Source organism: Pholcus phalangioides, unplaced genomic scaffold (assembly GCF_987345545.1).
Source record: "Pholcus phalangioides strain wild (caught in Gottingen) unplaced genomic scaffold, Ppha-v1.0 ptg000020l_1, whole genome shotgun sequence".
In the NCBI taxonomy this organism is placed as follows: Eukaryota; Metazoa; Arthropoda; class Arachnida; order Araneae; family Pholcidae; genus Pholcus; species Pholcus phalangioides.
Window position 1 is genome coordinate 808,988 of NW_028301613.1, and position 13,540 is coordinate 822,527.

At 34.3% G+C, this 13,540-nt stretch overlaps 1 protein-coding gene across 10 annotated transcripts in view; it reads right to left on the reverse strand.

The window, feature by feature from the left end:
- The window catches only part of LOC149070705 (muscleblind-like protein 1), a 139,235-nt gene that overhangs the window by 13,307 nt on the left and 112,388 nt on the right, over positions 1–13,540 (reverse strand). For 7 of the 10 annotated variants that reach the window (XR_016194996.1, XR_016194997.1, XM_089248751.1 and 4 more), the window contains exons 4-5: positions 12,544–12,732; positions 9,426–9,653 (exon numbers count right to left, since the gene is read on the reverse strand). Coding sequence is in view for 8 of the 10 variants with exons in the window: in XM_089248751.1 (XP_089104877.1) it covers positions 9,426–9,653; positions 12,544–12,732 (417 nt within the window). In the remaining 2 variants the exon portion in view is untranslated. The remainder of the gene's footprint in view (positions 1–9,425; positions 9,654–12,543; positions 12,733–13,540) is intronic. The other 3 variants (XM_089248755.1, XM_089248754.1, XM_089248753.1) reach the window with 2 other exon arrangements.

The following is a 13,540-nucleotide window of genomic DNA, read 5'->3' on the forward strand; positions in this document are numbered from 1 at the left end:
CTGTCACCACTGCAGAAAGTGTCAAGACAGCTTCAGATCCAGTGGTTCCAGACCCTCTAATAGTGACTGTGTGACATGAAATATCCAAAAGGTCAATCATTCGTCCAAAGTAGTTAAAGGAGTTAGTCTCTTGTGTGATCTGACAACTTTCCCCGACTAATTTGCATATCAGCAACGAGCATGTGAGGCCCACTTGAAGCACATGTATTGTGCGAGTCGAATGTATGAGATCACTACTACTTATGCTTAACTATGCAACTTGACTATACACTTGCTATCATTTTAATCTAATGTTAATCATGTTATAAATTTTAGTCAGTTACCAGCATGGACTTGCTGTGTTTCAATCTTTCACCCCACTATACAATGAGTTCTTTCCAAATCTTTCTCCAACACTGTTAGCATTCTCAAATGTTTTTGATTCTTGAGGTAATGGGAAAACAATTCTTTGACAAGTAGTAATTTTGATACAATATTGTTCCATTTTATCTACATGATTTTTTTTGACTGAATTAGGTGCTGTTTCAAAGATTATTATTCCTGAAATTTGAATTTGTGTATAATAATTCAATGACAAAAAAATCTTTGCCCATCACCTCATGAACTGAAAGCAGCTCTAGAAAATTCTGCCTACTTAAAACTAGTAAACTAATTGTTTTGCTACAATGCCAGTAAACTAACTGTTTTGTTGCAATGCACTAATTTGATTTAATTAAAATTAAGTAAAAGAAACATCTATTTTCCCCTCAGATGACAGAAATCAAGCAGGTTTTACTGTAAATACTGCAGCGAGAAAAATGGAGGAACTACATAATTAGAAATTAATTTACAAAAAAGAATTCTCAGTTGAATAATTCTCTTCAAATTATGTGTCATTCCACTTTTGGATATAAATCATTGCATACATATAATAAAACCTAGAAATAAAACTGAAGCATCACCATTACCATCATCAACCACCATTCTTTTTTTTTATTATTTGTTCTCATAGATAAGGAATCAATGACTAGATCTGCTATTGAGAATATTAATAATAAAGTAGACTCATTAATCTGACACATATCAGAACAGGGGTGTGCTGGATTACAGAATTCACCAGATTATCAGAAGTCAATAGAAAAAGCTCATTTAAATAATTTAAACTTCTGCACAAAGACATGCAGTGACATTTTTTCCTCTTCTATGCTTGAAGAAAATCCTTCCAAAAAAATAGCAGCTTACTGGATGGTCTGGATTAGCACATGGCCGAATTATAGAGAGTCCACGGTACTTTCTCAAATAAACAACATTGCTTTCCTCTTGCTGAAAAACATGATAACTGAATTTACTGACTTTAGGACTGATCAAATAGAATGATGGACTAGGTCTAAACAATCATAAGTCATTTCCTTGATATTCAGAAATGTATTGGTAAGTAGTAGTATTAACAAGAGTATTTTCTTCAATGAACCCTATATTTAGACTATGATGTTGGAAGCAATACATATAACCTTATTCACTCTTAATTTTAATAATAAAATCCAAATAGTAAAATAAGGTAAGAGAATCAGCTGTTTAATGAAAACTAGAAAAGGCATCCCTCAGGGATGTATATCTTGGGCTGCTTCTCACAATATTTATCAACAATTTTTGCATCCCCCATTTAGTTGACAAATGAATTTTGCTGCTGATACTGAACTGTGCTTCTATATTTGTCAACCGACTACTAATGGCATCCTGGCCCTATTACCCCCGACTTGATTGACATTTTTTCAACAAATAATCTTGAAATTAACATATAAAAAAATTAATAAATCTTCCTCAGTAGGATAATATACATCAACCTCTCTATTACAACTTTTTTCTTCATAAATTCCCCCAACCCATCCTCTTAACACTATAACAAGCATCCACTGTCAAATATTTTGGTGTTTACATCGAATGTAAAATGTCATAAATGAATTAAGAATTTATAAATATGAACACGGTTTGTAATACAGTGAAGCCTCTCTACAATGATACTTGATGTAATGGTAGAAAAAGCCCTCTACAACAATATTTTTTCTTGGTCTGCAGAGTATCATTACACAAAGGTTTCACTGTATATTATACATAACATAAATTAGTACAATATACAATAAAGCGCAACTTTCAATATTGTTTTTACATCAGCTCCAAGTGACTAAAGAACAGGTGCAAATTGTGGTATCATAAAGAGTTTTTTCCTCAACAAAATCGTGAAACAGCTTACCTTCTTTACACTTTTATCTGCTTATTGATATGCATATTCATTATGGGAAATTTTCTCTTTGAGTTGCTTAAAAATTGCTGCAACATTCTAACATTGTTCAAAAATCTACCTTCCTCACTAGGTTTCTTTGCCTGTTATGTTCACATGCTTTATTATTTCAATACCATCCTATTATAGGTCATAAGAATTGTTTTTATCCAATGATTTTTTAGTTCACATTCATATTCACATTGAGATGAAAAAATAAACATATTTAGCTCAGTCATTTATAAGAGAGCTTACTTAGAGAAATCCCAATAGTGCTAGTCATAAAAATAGAAGGAAATTTTACCTCAAATTTTTACAAAAAAGTAACAAAAAGATGGGAAAAAAAAGGAAGACAAGTTGATCGGAAGGCATGGTTTTACAATGGTTAAGATAAATGTATGATAAGGAAATGAAGGCATTATTTTGTTCATTTTCATTTAACTTTTTGCATGATCCTGAACTAATACTGTTTAGATGTCGTTTATCTCAACAACAATTAATGGAAAGCTGTATCAACCTTGGTCTCATTTATCATGATATTCTAAGCCCCTAAATTATTCTATTTCGAAGAGTAAAACATGGTCCACTGTCCCGAATTTATAGACTATCAAAATTACACGTGATTCATAATGCAAGAATGTGCTCTCTGAAAGAAGTCTGCTGTAAAATTTTTTTTTACGCTTCTAAAGTGAGTTTTTGCAGATGGTCATAGAATTTTACAGCAGAAACTGCCTATAAAGAACTTACTCAACTTTTTCTGATTCTATTTCTCTGGCATATTGTTGCATGAAGCGTGAGAATATACAGGCATACAATTTTTTGTACTGATTCAATATGACTTGTTATATGTACACATAATAGTTTTCTTGCTTTTCAACCACCGAGTTAACCAAAATACTGTAACTTCATTGTTATCTGATAAGATGGTGTCATGTCTCTCCTCAGAGTTGTTTTATTTTTTTCATTTCACGAATATGTTCACTTTTACTTGAATTTCACATTAACAATTTCAACAAATCATGCACACATAATATATATATATATATATATATATATATAACACAATATAGATGTTAAAAAAAACCATCAGTAACTAATGCTATTTTAAAAATCGAAGAAATTTCTGCTCATGTTAGCTCTCTCATTATAAAGGATTATTAACACTAATTAGCGGAGTTGATAGTAGTGGTGATGATACAGAAGGATTGATTGGGTTAACATAAAAGAAATAAGGAAATCAATCATGAACCGCAAAAAAACTATGAATTATGCAGCCAAATAAAACCAGGGAAAAGATTAGCGCATGCAGCACACAGAGGACAAGGCAAAAATTACCATATTAATAATAATAATCCATCAAATATAATCCACAATACAGATCCCAACATCTCATGCAGTGCACTGCAAGACAAAGCTAAACACTGACCATGACTATATATGCACAAATATACAATTTTATAATAAAACAAATCAACAAGAAAGAAATGTTTGTTTAACATTAAGAAAATATGAAAATGTGCTAAAATAATGTGTATATTAATGCAACAACCTAAAAATTTTGTGTTATGAATATTTGATCATGGTTTCTATGTACATTTACTTTTCTTGTGTTCATAACATTGAATTGACACCCAATTAGCTTCATTTAGTAAATAAATATACAAGTAGACTAATCCAGTGGTTTCCATCGTTTCAGTTCTAGCAGAACCCTTGATGGTTACAAGACGATTACACAAAACCTAAACACATATGTATGTTCCTACAATATAGCTATTTCTATTGTTTCTCGTCAATAATATATTTTGCCTTTTTCTTGATACTGTAACTCCAGGGTTCTGCAGAACACTAGTTGGAAACCTATGGACTAACTATATAATTTCATCATGATCACATTTTTTTCTTTTTTTTTTCCAGAGTTGATTAATTTTTCTTCGTCAAGAAGCATACGCTTCCATATAATCTCGTAATTTATGATGTCCTCACAAATCACTTCACACATTTCTCCAACTGATTCATATGGATATTTTACTAAGCATATATTATATGTACAGCAAATTAAAAGCAAATTATTCAAGATTGCAGATGAGTTTTGATTTAATTCAAAGCTTTAAACGTAATTAAATATGAATATAATTGGAGGCAATTTTAGTCCATCCCCCCCAGTGTGGAAATTAAAACTGGAATATAAATATTCCAGTATATTTTTATACCAAAATGTGTGAATGAGAAATCTTTCTCATGCTGATTTGAGGATACTGTCAAAAAATAAAAGAAATAAAACAAATATGCATGTGCTATACTTGTAACATTAGTTATAATATACAAAGTGATTTAAAATCCCGCTGATGAATTAAAAGCAAAAATCAGCTTATGGAAATGGAATATCATGAAGGAGCATGTCACAAATGCCAAGCACAATCAGGCACACCACAAACTAGTTTTGCATAGCACTTCTTACAGTTCACCTGATAGGATGGAGATGACTAGCAAGAATGAGTCAACAGCATGTTATATATAATTTGATTTCACATGTAGTGTAACATGAGGGGCTCACAAATCACCCAGAGTGTAATATGGAGTTCCATGGATCATCTGTAGGAAAACCAGCAAAGATGTGTCTGTGCACCTATATGTGTGTGTGTGTGGGCCCCAGTTTCGCACAATCGCTGATGCAATGTAGAAACAATGTAGAAATGTTGCATGATTTCACACTGGTTTGTTGAAAAATCTAAAGATACGGGGAAACTGTCATTTTGCTGCTGCAGTTAACAGCACCATACATTAGATGCATATCATAAAGTTCACTATAATGTGAATTGTCACATTATGTGAGTATGATTCATGAATCCTTTGATGAAAGCTCACTCCTCCCGCCTAATAAGTTCATAGATGACACCCTTTAGTGCCTCTAGGCATCTGTTTCAATATGGTCAAAATGTGATTTTTTTCGAGTTTCTGTATTACTGATTTTTCCTTATAACCATTTTTTTTGGCAAAATTTTGAACCACTGCATATAATATATATCAAGTGGCTTCAAACTTTTTTTTCAAGCAGAAGCTTTGCTAAGATTCAAAAGTCAACCAGTGCATAAAAAAAAAGCTTATCAAGATATTGATAAAAAAATTTGGATATTATTGCATTTCCCTAGGAAAGTGCTCCTCAAAGTTTGACAACCACTGATACAAATAACTAATGCAAGCCTAATAATATATACTATAAATCAAATGTATATGGTCACTATATTATAGGTCCTGAATATTTCAATGTTATTTGAATTTTAATTAAATTCTGAAACTTCAAATTCAAGATTTACACTTCGGTTAAGATCTTCTCATTTTACTCTTTCATTATTACTTAATTTAATTATTCAAGAAATTCAACAAAAGAACTGTGGGTGCTGAGGAACTGCTGGTGTATTGGACTAATATATTTTTAAATATTTTAAAAATTCACAAAACAACATCAATGCACAAGGATATTACAGGCAACATTATGCTAAGCACTGCATGAGCAACCCAAAGTTGTCCATACATGGTGCAGCTGCAGAAATGTTTTTGACACAGAAATGGATCGAGTTTATTCAAAAGTACTACTGCTCCCATTTCTATAAATATTATAACTATGATGTTGTGAATTCAACTTTCTACACAAAGGACAGCAAGTATCATACTTGTTAACAACCCTTGTGTTAAATAACCTAACTTCATATAGGGATCAGTAATTACACAGGGCATCCACTTCAATTAACCTTATTTTAGAATTACCATACTCGACAAACAGCTGTACAGGGTGAGGAAAGTATATAAATAAAGAGCAACAAAATCACAGTTTGAGTGAAAAAATCCGTGCTCTTCTCCACATGTGCTCCTTCCATTACTCAAAATGATATACAATCAGTAGCCAGGTCCACTAGATTCGATTGAGAACATTGTGTCTCAAACTGATCAGACATTCATGCCCCCGTGTGGGAGGGGGGGGGGGCATCTTACTAAAAGATAACATTGGGCTCTCAATGTTGCATTTGGGGTAGTGCACTTTATGCACTACCTCAAAATGTAATAAATACAGGTAAGTATTTGCAATCACAGATGCGTCAGCAAGGAAATATAAGCCTATGAGTGACCATATCACATGAAAGAGCACACCATTGATTTTAGATGGGGGGGGGGAGATTTCAAGCAATTATGTTCAGTAACTTTGTTGGACATATGTAATGTGACCACACATAGAAAAATTCTGAAGCGAAAATTATGCTCATCATCAATAAGAACATAGGCAAAAACTGAATCTCTGTAGCAGAGATAAGCAGATTCAAATTTCAGGAAGCAAGTTTTTCCCAAAGTGAAATCTACGGCAGATTTAGACTTCTATGAAGGCACACACATCCAGGCCTTCAGAAATAAATTAGTAAACAACAGTAAATCAACACCACCGATCGCAGCCATGGCTTAAATTCATTACGAATGGGAATTTAAAGACAATTTTAATAGACCAATCAGATAGCTTTATTTTGCAAGCAGCCAATCAGGTTGCTGCAAAAATCTTTGCTTCATTCTTGTCACAACGTTTGACTTGAACAGACGGTTTTTTTTTTTTCATTTCGCTGAGCAACAGAAATTGAAAATTTGGTACTCAATCCAAGTGGGAAACTCTCAGTCAGCGTGTCGAAATGCATTAGGAATTTTTTAGTATTTCCTGGTATTTGCCTTATTCATTGAAGATTTTTAGTATAACGACACATTCATAAAATTTGTTGTCAAACTCTCAAGAGTTCTTCAGTCAATTATTTTTAATATTGCCACACTATGAAACATTTCTGATTTTCACTCACTACTTGAAAATTAGGGACAATTGAAATGGACACCCTGTAGTCCGAATCAGAGGTGTTTGATTTCACTGTCTAGAACAGCTATTAATGCTGACATGAATGTTTTGTAATGTCAATGGTTGTCTCTAGTAAGGTTAAAGTACATTTTACCATGCGAGTAGGGAAACTCTGTTGTTTTATAGATGTGATCAATCTTTTTAAGAATTTTATTAGGCTTGCCATGTCATAAAGATTTATTTTAAAATGCAACATAGGGCGTAAAGTTAAAAATATTACTGCATTTATGCATGATAGGATTAGGAAAACCCTGATTGGCATTCATAAAGACCTTTACACATATCAAATCAAATACAGTATGTGTTTAAATTGATTTCATTCTTATCTTACTCACAAAGAAGGTAATTTAACTCTTACTGTTTGCAAAAGTAACCCTGTGTGAAATATGGCCCAAAAGCCAAAAAGTTTGAGCACCCATTAACATTATACAATTTAGAAGTCAGAAAAATGAAAGACTAATGTTTTTATATGACATGAATGTCGCTCTCCACTTGTTAATACAAGATATACGGAAGACTGGATGTTGTGAAGATATTTATTATTTGAGATGTTAATTTTTTAAGGAAGGAAAAAACTCATCTCTGTTCGACTCATCCGGGTTAGACTCCCGGTAGAGGCAGAGATGAGTTTTTTCCTTCCTTAAAAAATTAACATCTCAAATAATAAATATCTTCACAACATCCAGTCTTCCGTATATCTTGTACTAATGTTTTTATTGCATGTATAACAAAAAAATGTTATTGTCTACAGCAAGTTTTAATTCATCTTCTGAATCAGAATTTTGTGAAAAATTATGTTAATTCACTAAGTTCTGCAACTCAGATAGTATTGAACAGGATTATACATATTGATGCAATGGCATTTTATGTATCACACTAATGGAACATGCTCGTCATTTTCTGAACCGTGCATACGGCAGCCCTAATCTCAAATAATATCATGTAAAATTATACAAATACTACAAAGTTCAAAAAGTTTTGAGACTTATTTTATTATAGAAGAATGAATACAGATAGAACTTGTTTATTTGGTTTTTCCTTCAAAGTAACTACCCTGTGCAATTATGCATTTTAGCCATTGTTCATACAAAGATGTAAATACAGATTGCAAGCCTTTTCTTGTCACAATCGCCAGTGCCTTCATCGCTGCTCTTCTTCAGAAGCTAAGAACTGCTGCCTTCTTTATCCAAGGAAAAAGCCACATGGGGCGAGATCAAGAGGACAATCTGGTTGTGAAGATATCAGATTGTGATGTTTTGACTGATAAATCTGACACCGGGGGGGGCTATTAATCATTAAACGTCTGCATGATTCGGTGAAACACAAGTGACCAGATCTGTGGAAGGGGAAGTGGTGGTTGCTCTATCATGATAATGTGCTAGCTTATGAGTCCCCTCCTAATGTCAAATTACCTGTCAAAACATCACATTCCAATACTTCTGGAACCAGCTTATTCTTGTGATCTTGCCCTGTATGACTTTTTTCTTTTTTTCCTCAGATAACAAATTTGCTCATGGGGCAACGATTCTCATGTTCCAAAGTACAGTGAACAGTGACGAAGGCACTGGAGGACATGACAAAAGGAGGCTTGCAATCTCTTGTTTGTATGAACAATGACAAAAATGCATAATTGTGCACAGAGTAGTTCCTACAAAGGAAACGCCAAATAAACACAGGTTCTATCTGTATTCATCATTCCATAATAAAATAAGTCTCTGAACATTTTGAACATAGTAGTAGATTACTGAATAGCAATTTCGTGTTTTATGTTGTCAAATACAGGCTCAGACGTATTTTTGTTTCATGTTGTATCATGTATGTAAACCGAAATGATCTTTTACATGATCAACCACAATAACCACACCAATAAAAATTCTGAAATGTAGAGCTATAAGCAATGTGATTCAAAATAACTTAGTGCAGTTTACATCATGTGAGTTCGTGTAACACTTCTTGATTCCATAATTAAAAAGGCATGCCTGCATCTTTACTTTTAGTTTTTTGTTTTACTATCAGGGTTATAGATATTAAAACTAGCAATATTGAAACTTCAGCACATTTAAAACACACATGCATGCATGGGCATTTTCAAAAGGCATACAACTGCACCATGTATGAATGCAAGCATTCTTCAGCAACTGCTCGATATACGCACGAGACAACTTAAAATATTTGAATAATAAGTGTCCAGCAAATGTGTGAAGCATGGACAGCGAGATGGATAGATAAGTGTGTATAGGTGGAGTGAATTTAGGAAGAGACAGATAGATAGTAAAAGCCTACCACTGCAGCCGTGCTGGCTCGAGTTTGAGCGGCCTTCAGCTGCGCTTGCAAATGGGCTGGGGGATGGAAATAGCGGCACTGGTCCCGCGTGCAACGACCTTTCATAAAATCCATACACACCGTAGCAGTGCCTTCACCATTGTCGATGGTCACATGCTCTGGGGGATGGGCGAAGCGGCACTCGGTTTCGCTGCGCTTGCAGTTTCCACGCTGGAACTCCCGGCACACCTGCGAGAAGCAAAAGCGGAGGGAAAACAAATTGCTGTTTTCTTTTTTTTTCCAAAGGAAAGTAGGCTTGCAAAGCAGTAACAAAAAAGACAAGCACCAGTTTTTTTGAAAGCGGTAAAAGAAAAATTGTGTATATATAATCATGTAGTAATTTACATTGTATGTTTACATTATTTACAAAATAAAATTATTGTATTATTGCAGGAACTGGTGAATGGCAAATTTACATTTAAAAAAATTACAAATTACATGAGATTTCTAAAAAAATCGTTCTGTAAATTTTTGGGGGGAATTTCTCACTTAAAAAACTGGCAACTTTTAATGATTAACGAGTAAATCATGATAAAAATTGTCATTTTATGGAAATCATTTCAGTAAAGTAAAACTAATAAAAAAAATATAGATTAGGGGCCGTTCAAGTATTATGTCATCATCGATTGGGGGGGGGGGGTCCGATTTCCTGACTTTTGATGACAAGGGGGGGAGGGGGGGGTTTGGATAATGTTTACGTCAGCAACCACCCTTTATGAAAATATGAGTTAGAATTCAGAGGGGCAGAGCTGATGACGAAATTTTGCTGACAAGGAGGAGGGGGGTCAAAAATGGCTAAAAATTTGCTTACGTAATACTTGAATGGCCCCTTATGCAGTAACAATTAACTAAAATAATTTATGATAAATATCAGAAAAATAAAAAAAGGGAAACGTCTGCTATTTAATAACAGCATCCTAGATAGCTAATGAGATTTCTCATGTCTCAGATCTTCACATGTGTTATTGTTGAAGAGAAATTTTAGGTTTACATATGGAGCACTGAAAAAATTCAAATGATATCGCATCATATATGTATAATCTCTATCATTTTCTCTCAAAGATGATCGTGATATGCGAACAAGAAAGACTTGCAACTTGAAAAGTTTGATTGCTGCAGACATTAAAATGAGGACAATATGTCTGAGGAAAAAGCGTTGTTGCCATTGATAGATAGTACCTAAGTTAAATAATAGTGATATTCTATGATTGAAACAATGTAGTGAACACCACCTATATGGAATTAAAAACAAGTTGGATTTTTTTTTTTTGTTATCAGAGTACCATAAAAATGGTACACGTTTACAGATGTGAATGACTATTCTTTGAAAACAACTCATTGAGTAAATCTGTATTAATGCAATGATGATTTTGTTTTAAACAAGTAGATGAAAACAGGTTATCGATGGGCACTGAAGAAAAAAGATATCAATTCTTTATGTTGAAGCATTCAAGTGTGTGTCAATGCAGTCTTCAATGAATAAAAGTTTTCCGGGCTACTACGTTGTCATAGATTGGAGTTTGCATTCAATGCAGTCCTCGATATAATTCTGTTCTTTGCAATAAAAAGTAGTCTACTGAAGTAGATACCTACTTGTCTAACTTCAAATACTACTACTAAACCAGACATGCACCTCATCCATATTCCACTGCTGAACTTCTAACGAATTGGTTTACATATTGGAAATGTGTGTGTGTATGTATAGTGAACCTTCCGTGAAGTTTGTTCCTGTGTAATGCTTGTTATGTGTAGTGCTGCTATCTGAAATCAATTTTTTTTTAACTATGAGTTTTTTCTCAACTCATAGTGAGTGAAGTGTAAGGAATGAATAATTATACCATTGTAGGCCTGTTGCTCTCTGCTGCGACTTTTTAATGGGGAGATCGGCTCTCGCATTTGGGCCTCGAAGTTGGGAACCACAGAAAAGCAACTTCAGCCAACCGCCACTGCAGCGACGCTGGGGTTTGAACCTGGATCCTCATGATGCAAGTCCGTCACTATGACCACTTGACCACCACAGCGGCAACTTCAAATACTACTTGTCTATTCAAATCAGGACTACAGACAATTTCAAGATTGAAAACTTATTTCCATCATTGATAAGGATGGTAATTGCAATGCTTACACTTGTTTTTTCTGGTGCATGTGTGGTTTTGGAGTAATAGTAATAGAGTTTCTGTTTCACGATGGTTCAGTGGTGTGGGTATTATGATGGCTTTGCATTTTCCTGTTTGATTACAGTGATGGTCACGTGGAATTGATTTTTCGTTATTTCCCAACTTGGAGAAACAAAAAGTCCTTTTCAAGGAGCAATAAAACCTGAAACATTTCAATTACACCCATTTATGAAAGTTTCTTTTCTTTGATTTCAAAGATAAATAACAGCCTCTGAACACATTACATGTACTGATCTTACATAAATACATTATTGTTTCGTAAAAAGCATGAGCATCGATAGCTACCTCTCTTGAGGTAAAATAGTAGCAAATTGCATCAGAGATAGAGTGGGTTTGTTCGCAAATAGTAGGCAAGTGTTGATGTTTCAATCACTTCATCAAAAAAAATCCCTCTCGCCCATTTTATGCATCAACTACTGATGATCAGCAACTCATTTTCACAAGGGTGTGACCCTTAATTCATTGTAATCAAATGCCATCACCAAAAGCCCAAGTCAATGGAACCATTGGCCCATTTCATTCGCATAGTGCAGATTTCCTTGAGATGCCGATTAAGAAGATATATGAGATGCGATATCAGTTTCCAAGTTGGGAGGTAGATTACTCGTTAGTCACTGGGTAAAGTTAACATTAAAATCAAGTTTAGATACTTGAAAATGAAGTCCTTAAGTTACAATTAACATGGCTATTTGTTATTTATAAAAGCAAAGTCAGGAAACTAAGAGATACCACTAGAAAAAATAATCAAATAAATTTTTTTTTTAGTCAGTTCTGTTTATTCAGTGATCCTAATCCATTATTTGAACAAACTCAAATTCATTTGCATGAAGAATAAATAGAATAACGAACAATATTGCACTTTTGTATACGTGTGTGTGTGTTTGAAAACATTTCACTCAAACCTCTAAACGGTCAGTCCTCGGCAACTTATGAGCTGCCGCCGCTGCTGCAACAAGAGGAGACGGTATTAAACTCAATGGAGATGCTATAGTATCAGCAGGCAAGAGTCCCGTCATCATTGCAGTCTGACCTAGATATGGGCTCAGGGTTGACGCTGTGGCCATCGCAGGCAAATAAGGTGATGTGGTGGCCTGCAAAGATTTCAGCATAATAATGAGTAAATTGTGAAAAACTTAATTATGAAAACTGAAATTTAAAAATCTGGAGGAAAAAAAAATCAACCACAGTCACAACAAAACTTAAAACACCAAGATCATAATCTGAATACCTGTTGCCTAATGTTCAATACAGACATTTTTCATGTGTAGCAGAACCCTGCTATACCATGTATTGATAGACCTATATAACAGGGGTTCTCAAACTGTGTGCTATGGCCCCCCCCCCCTAGTGTGCTTCCAACCTTTGTCAGGGTCGCTACTCCACGGTGCCCTGACATTTGAAACATTGACAAATGTTGACAAAACATTGACAAATGAAACGTATTTCGAAGAGATTCTTTGTTAAACCGCTCTGGGAACTTGGCGGAGCTCACAGATAAGCATTGAATAGGAAAAAAAGGCGCTGTGGTTAGAAAAAGTTTGAGAACCCCAGATATATAGCATATATTGTGAGCACCATCATATCCCACATTAATTCATGAATTTAAAAAAATAAAATAAACTTTTACAGTACTGTTACATCACAGTTAGGTTATTCATCTTATATATAAATGTCAAAGTATGTATGTATGCATGCATGTATGTTCTTTATACAAATCTACAGTTTTAGACCGATCGTCGCCAGATTTTGCATATATACCAAACACGACCGGGATTGAACCGTAGGCTACTTTAAAAGTTCGTCAGAGCTGGGCAAATGCCCAAAATTGACGAAAAACTGTCGGGCAACAATGGTTTTGGGGCTTCAACAATCACATTCGGAACGTTTACTTTGGCTACC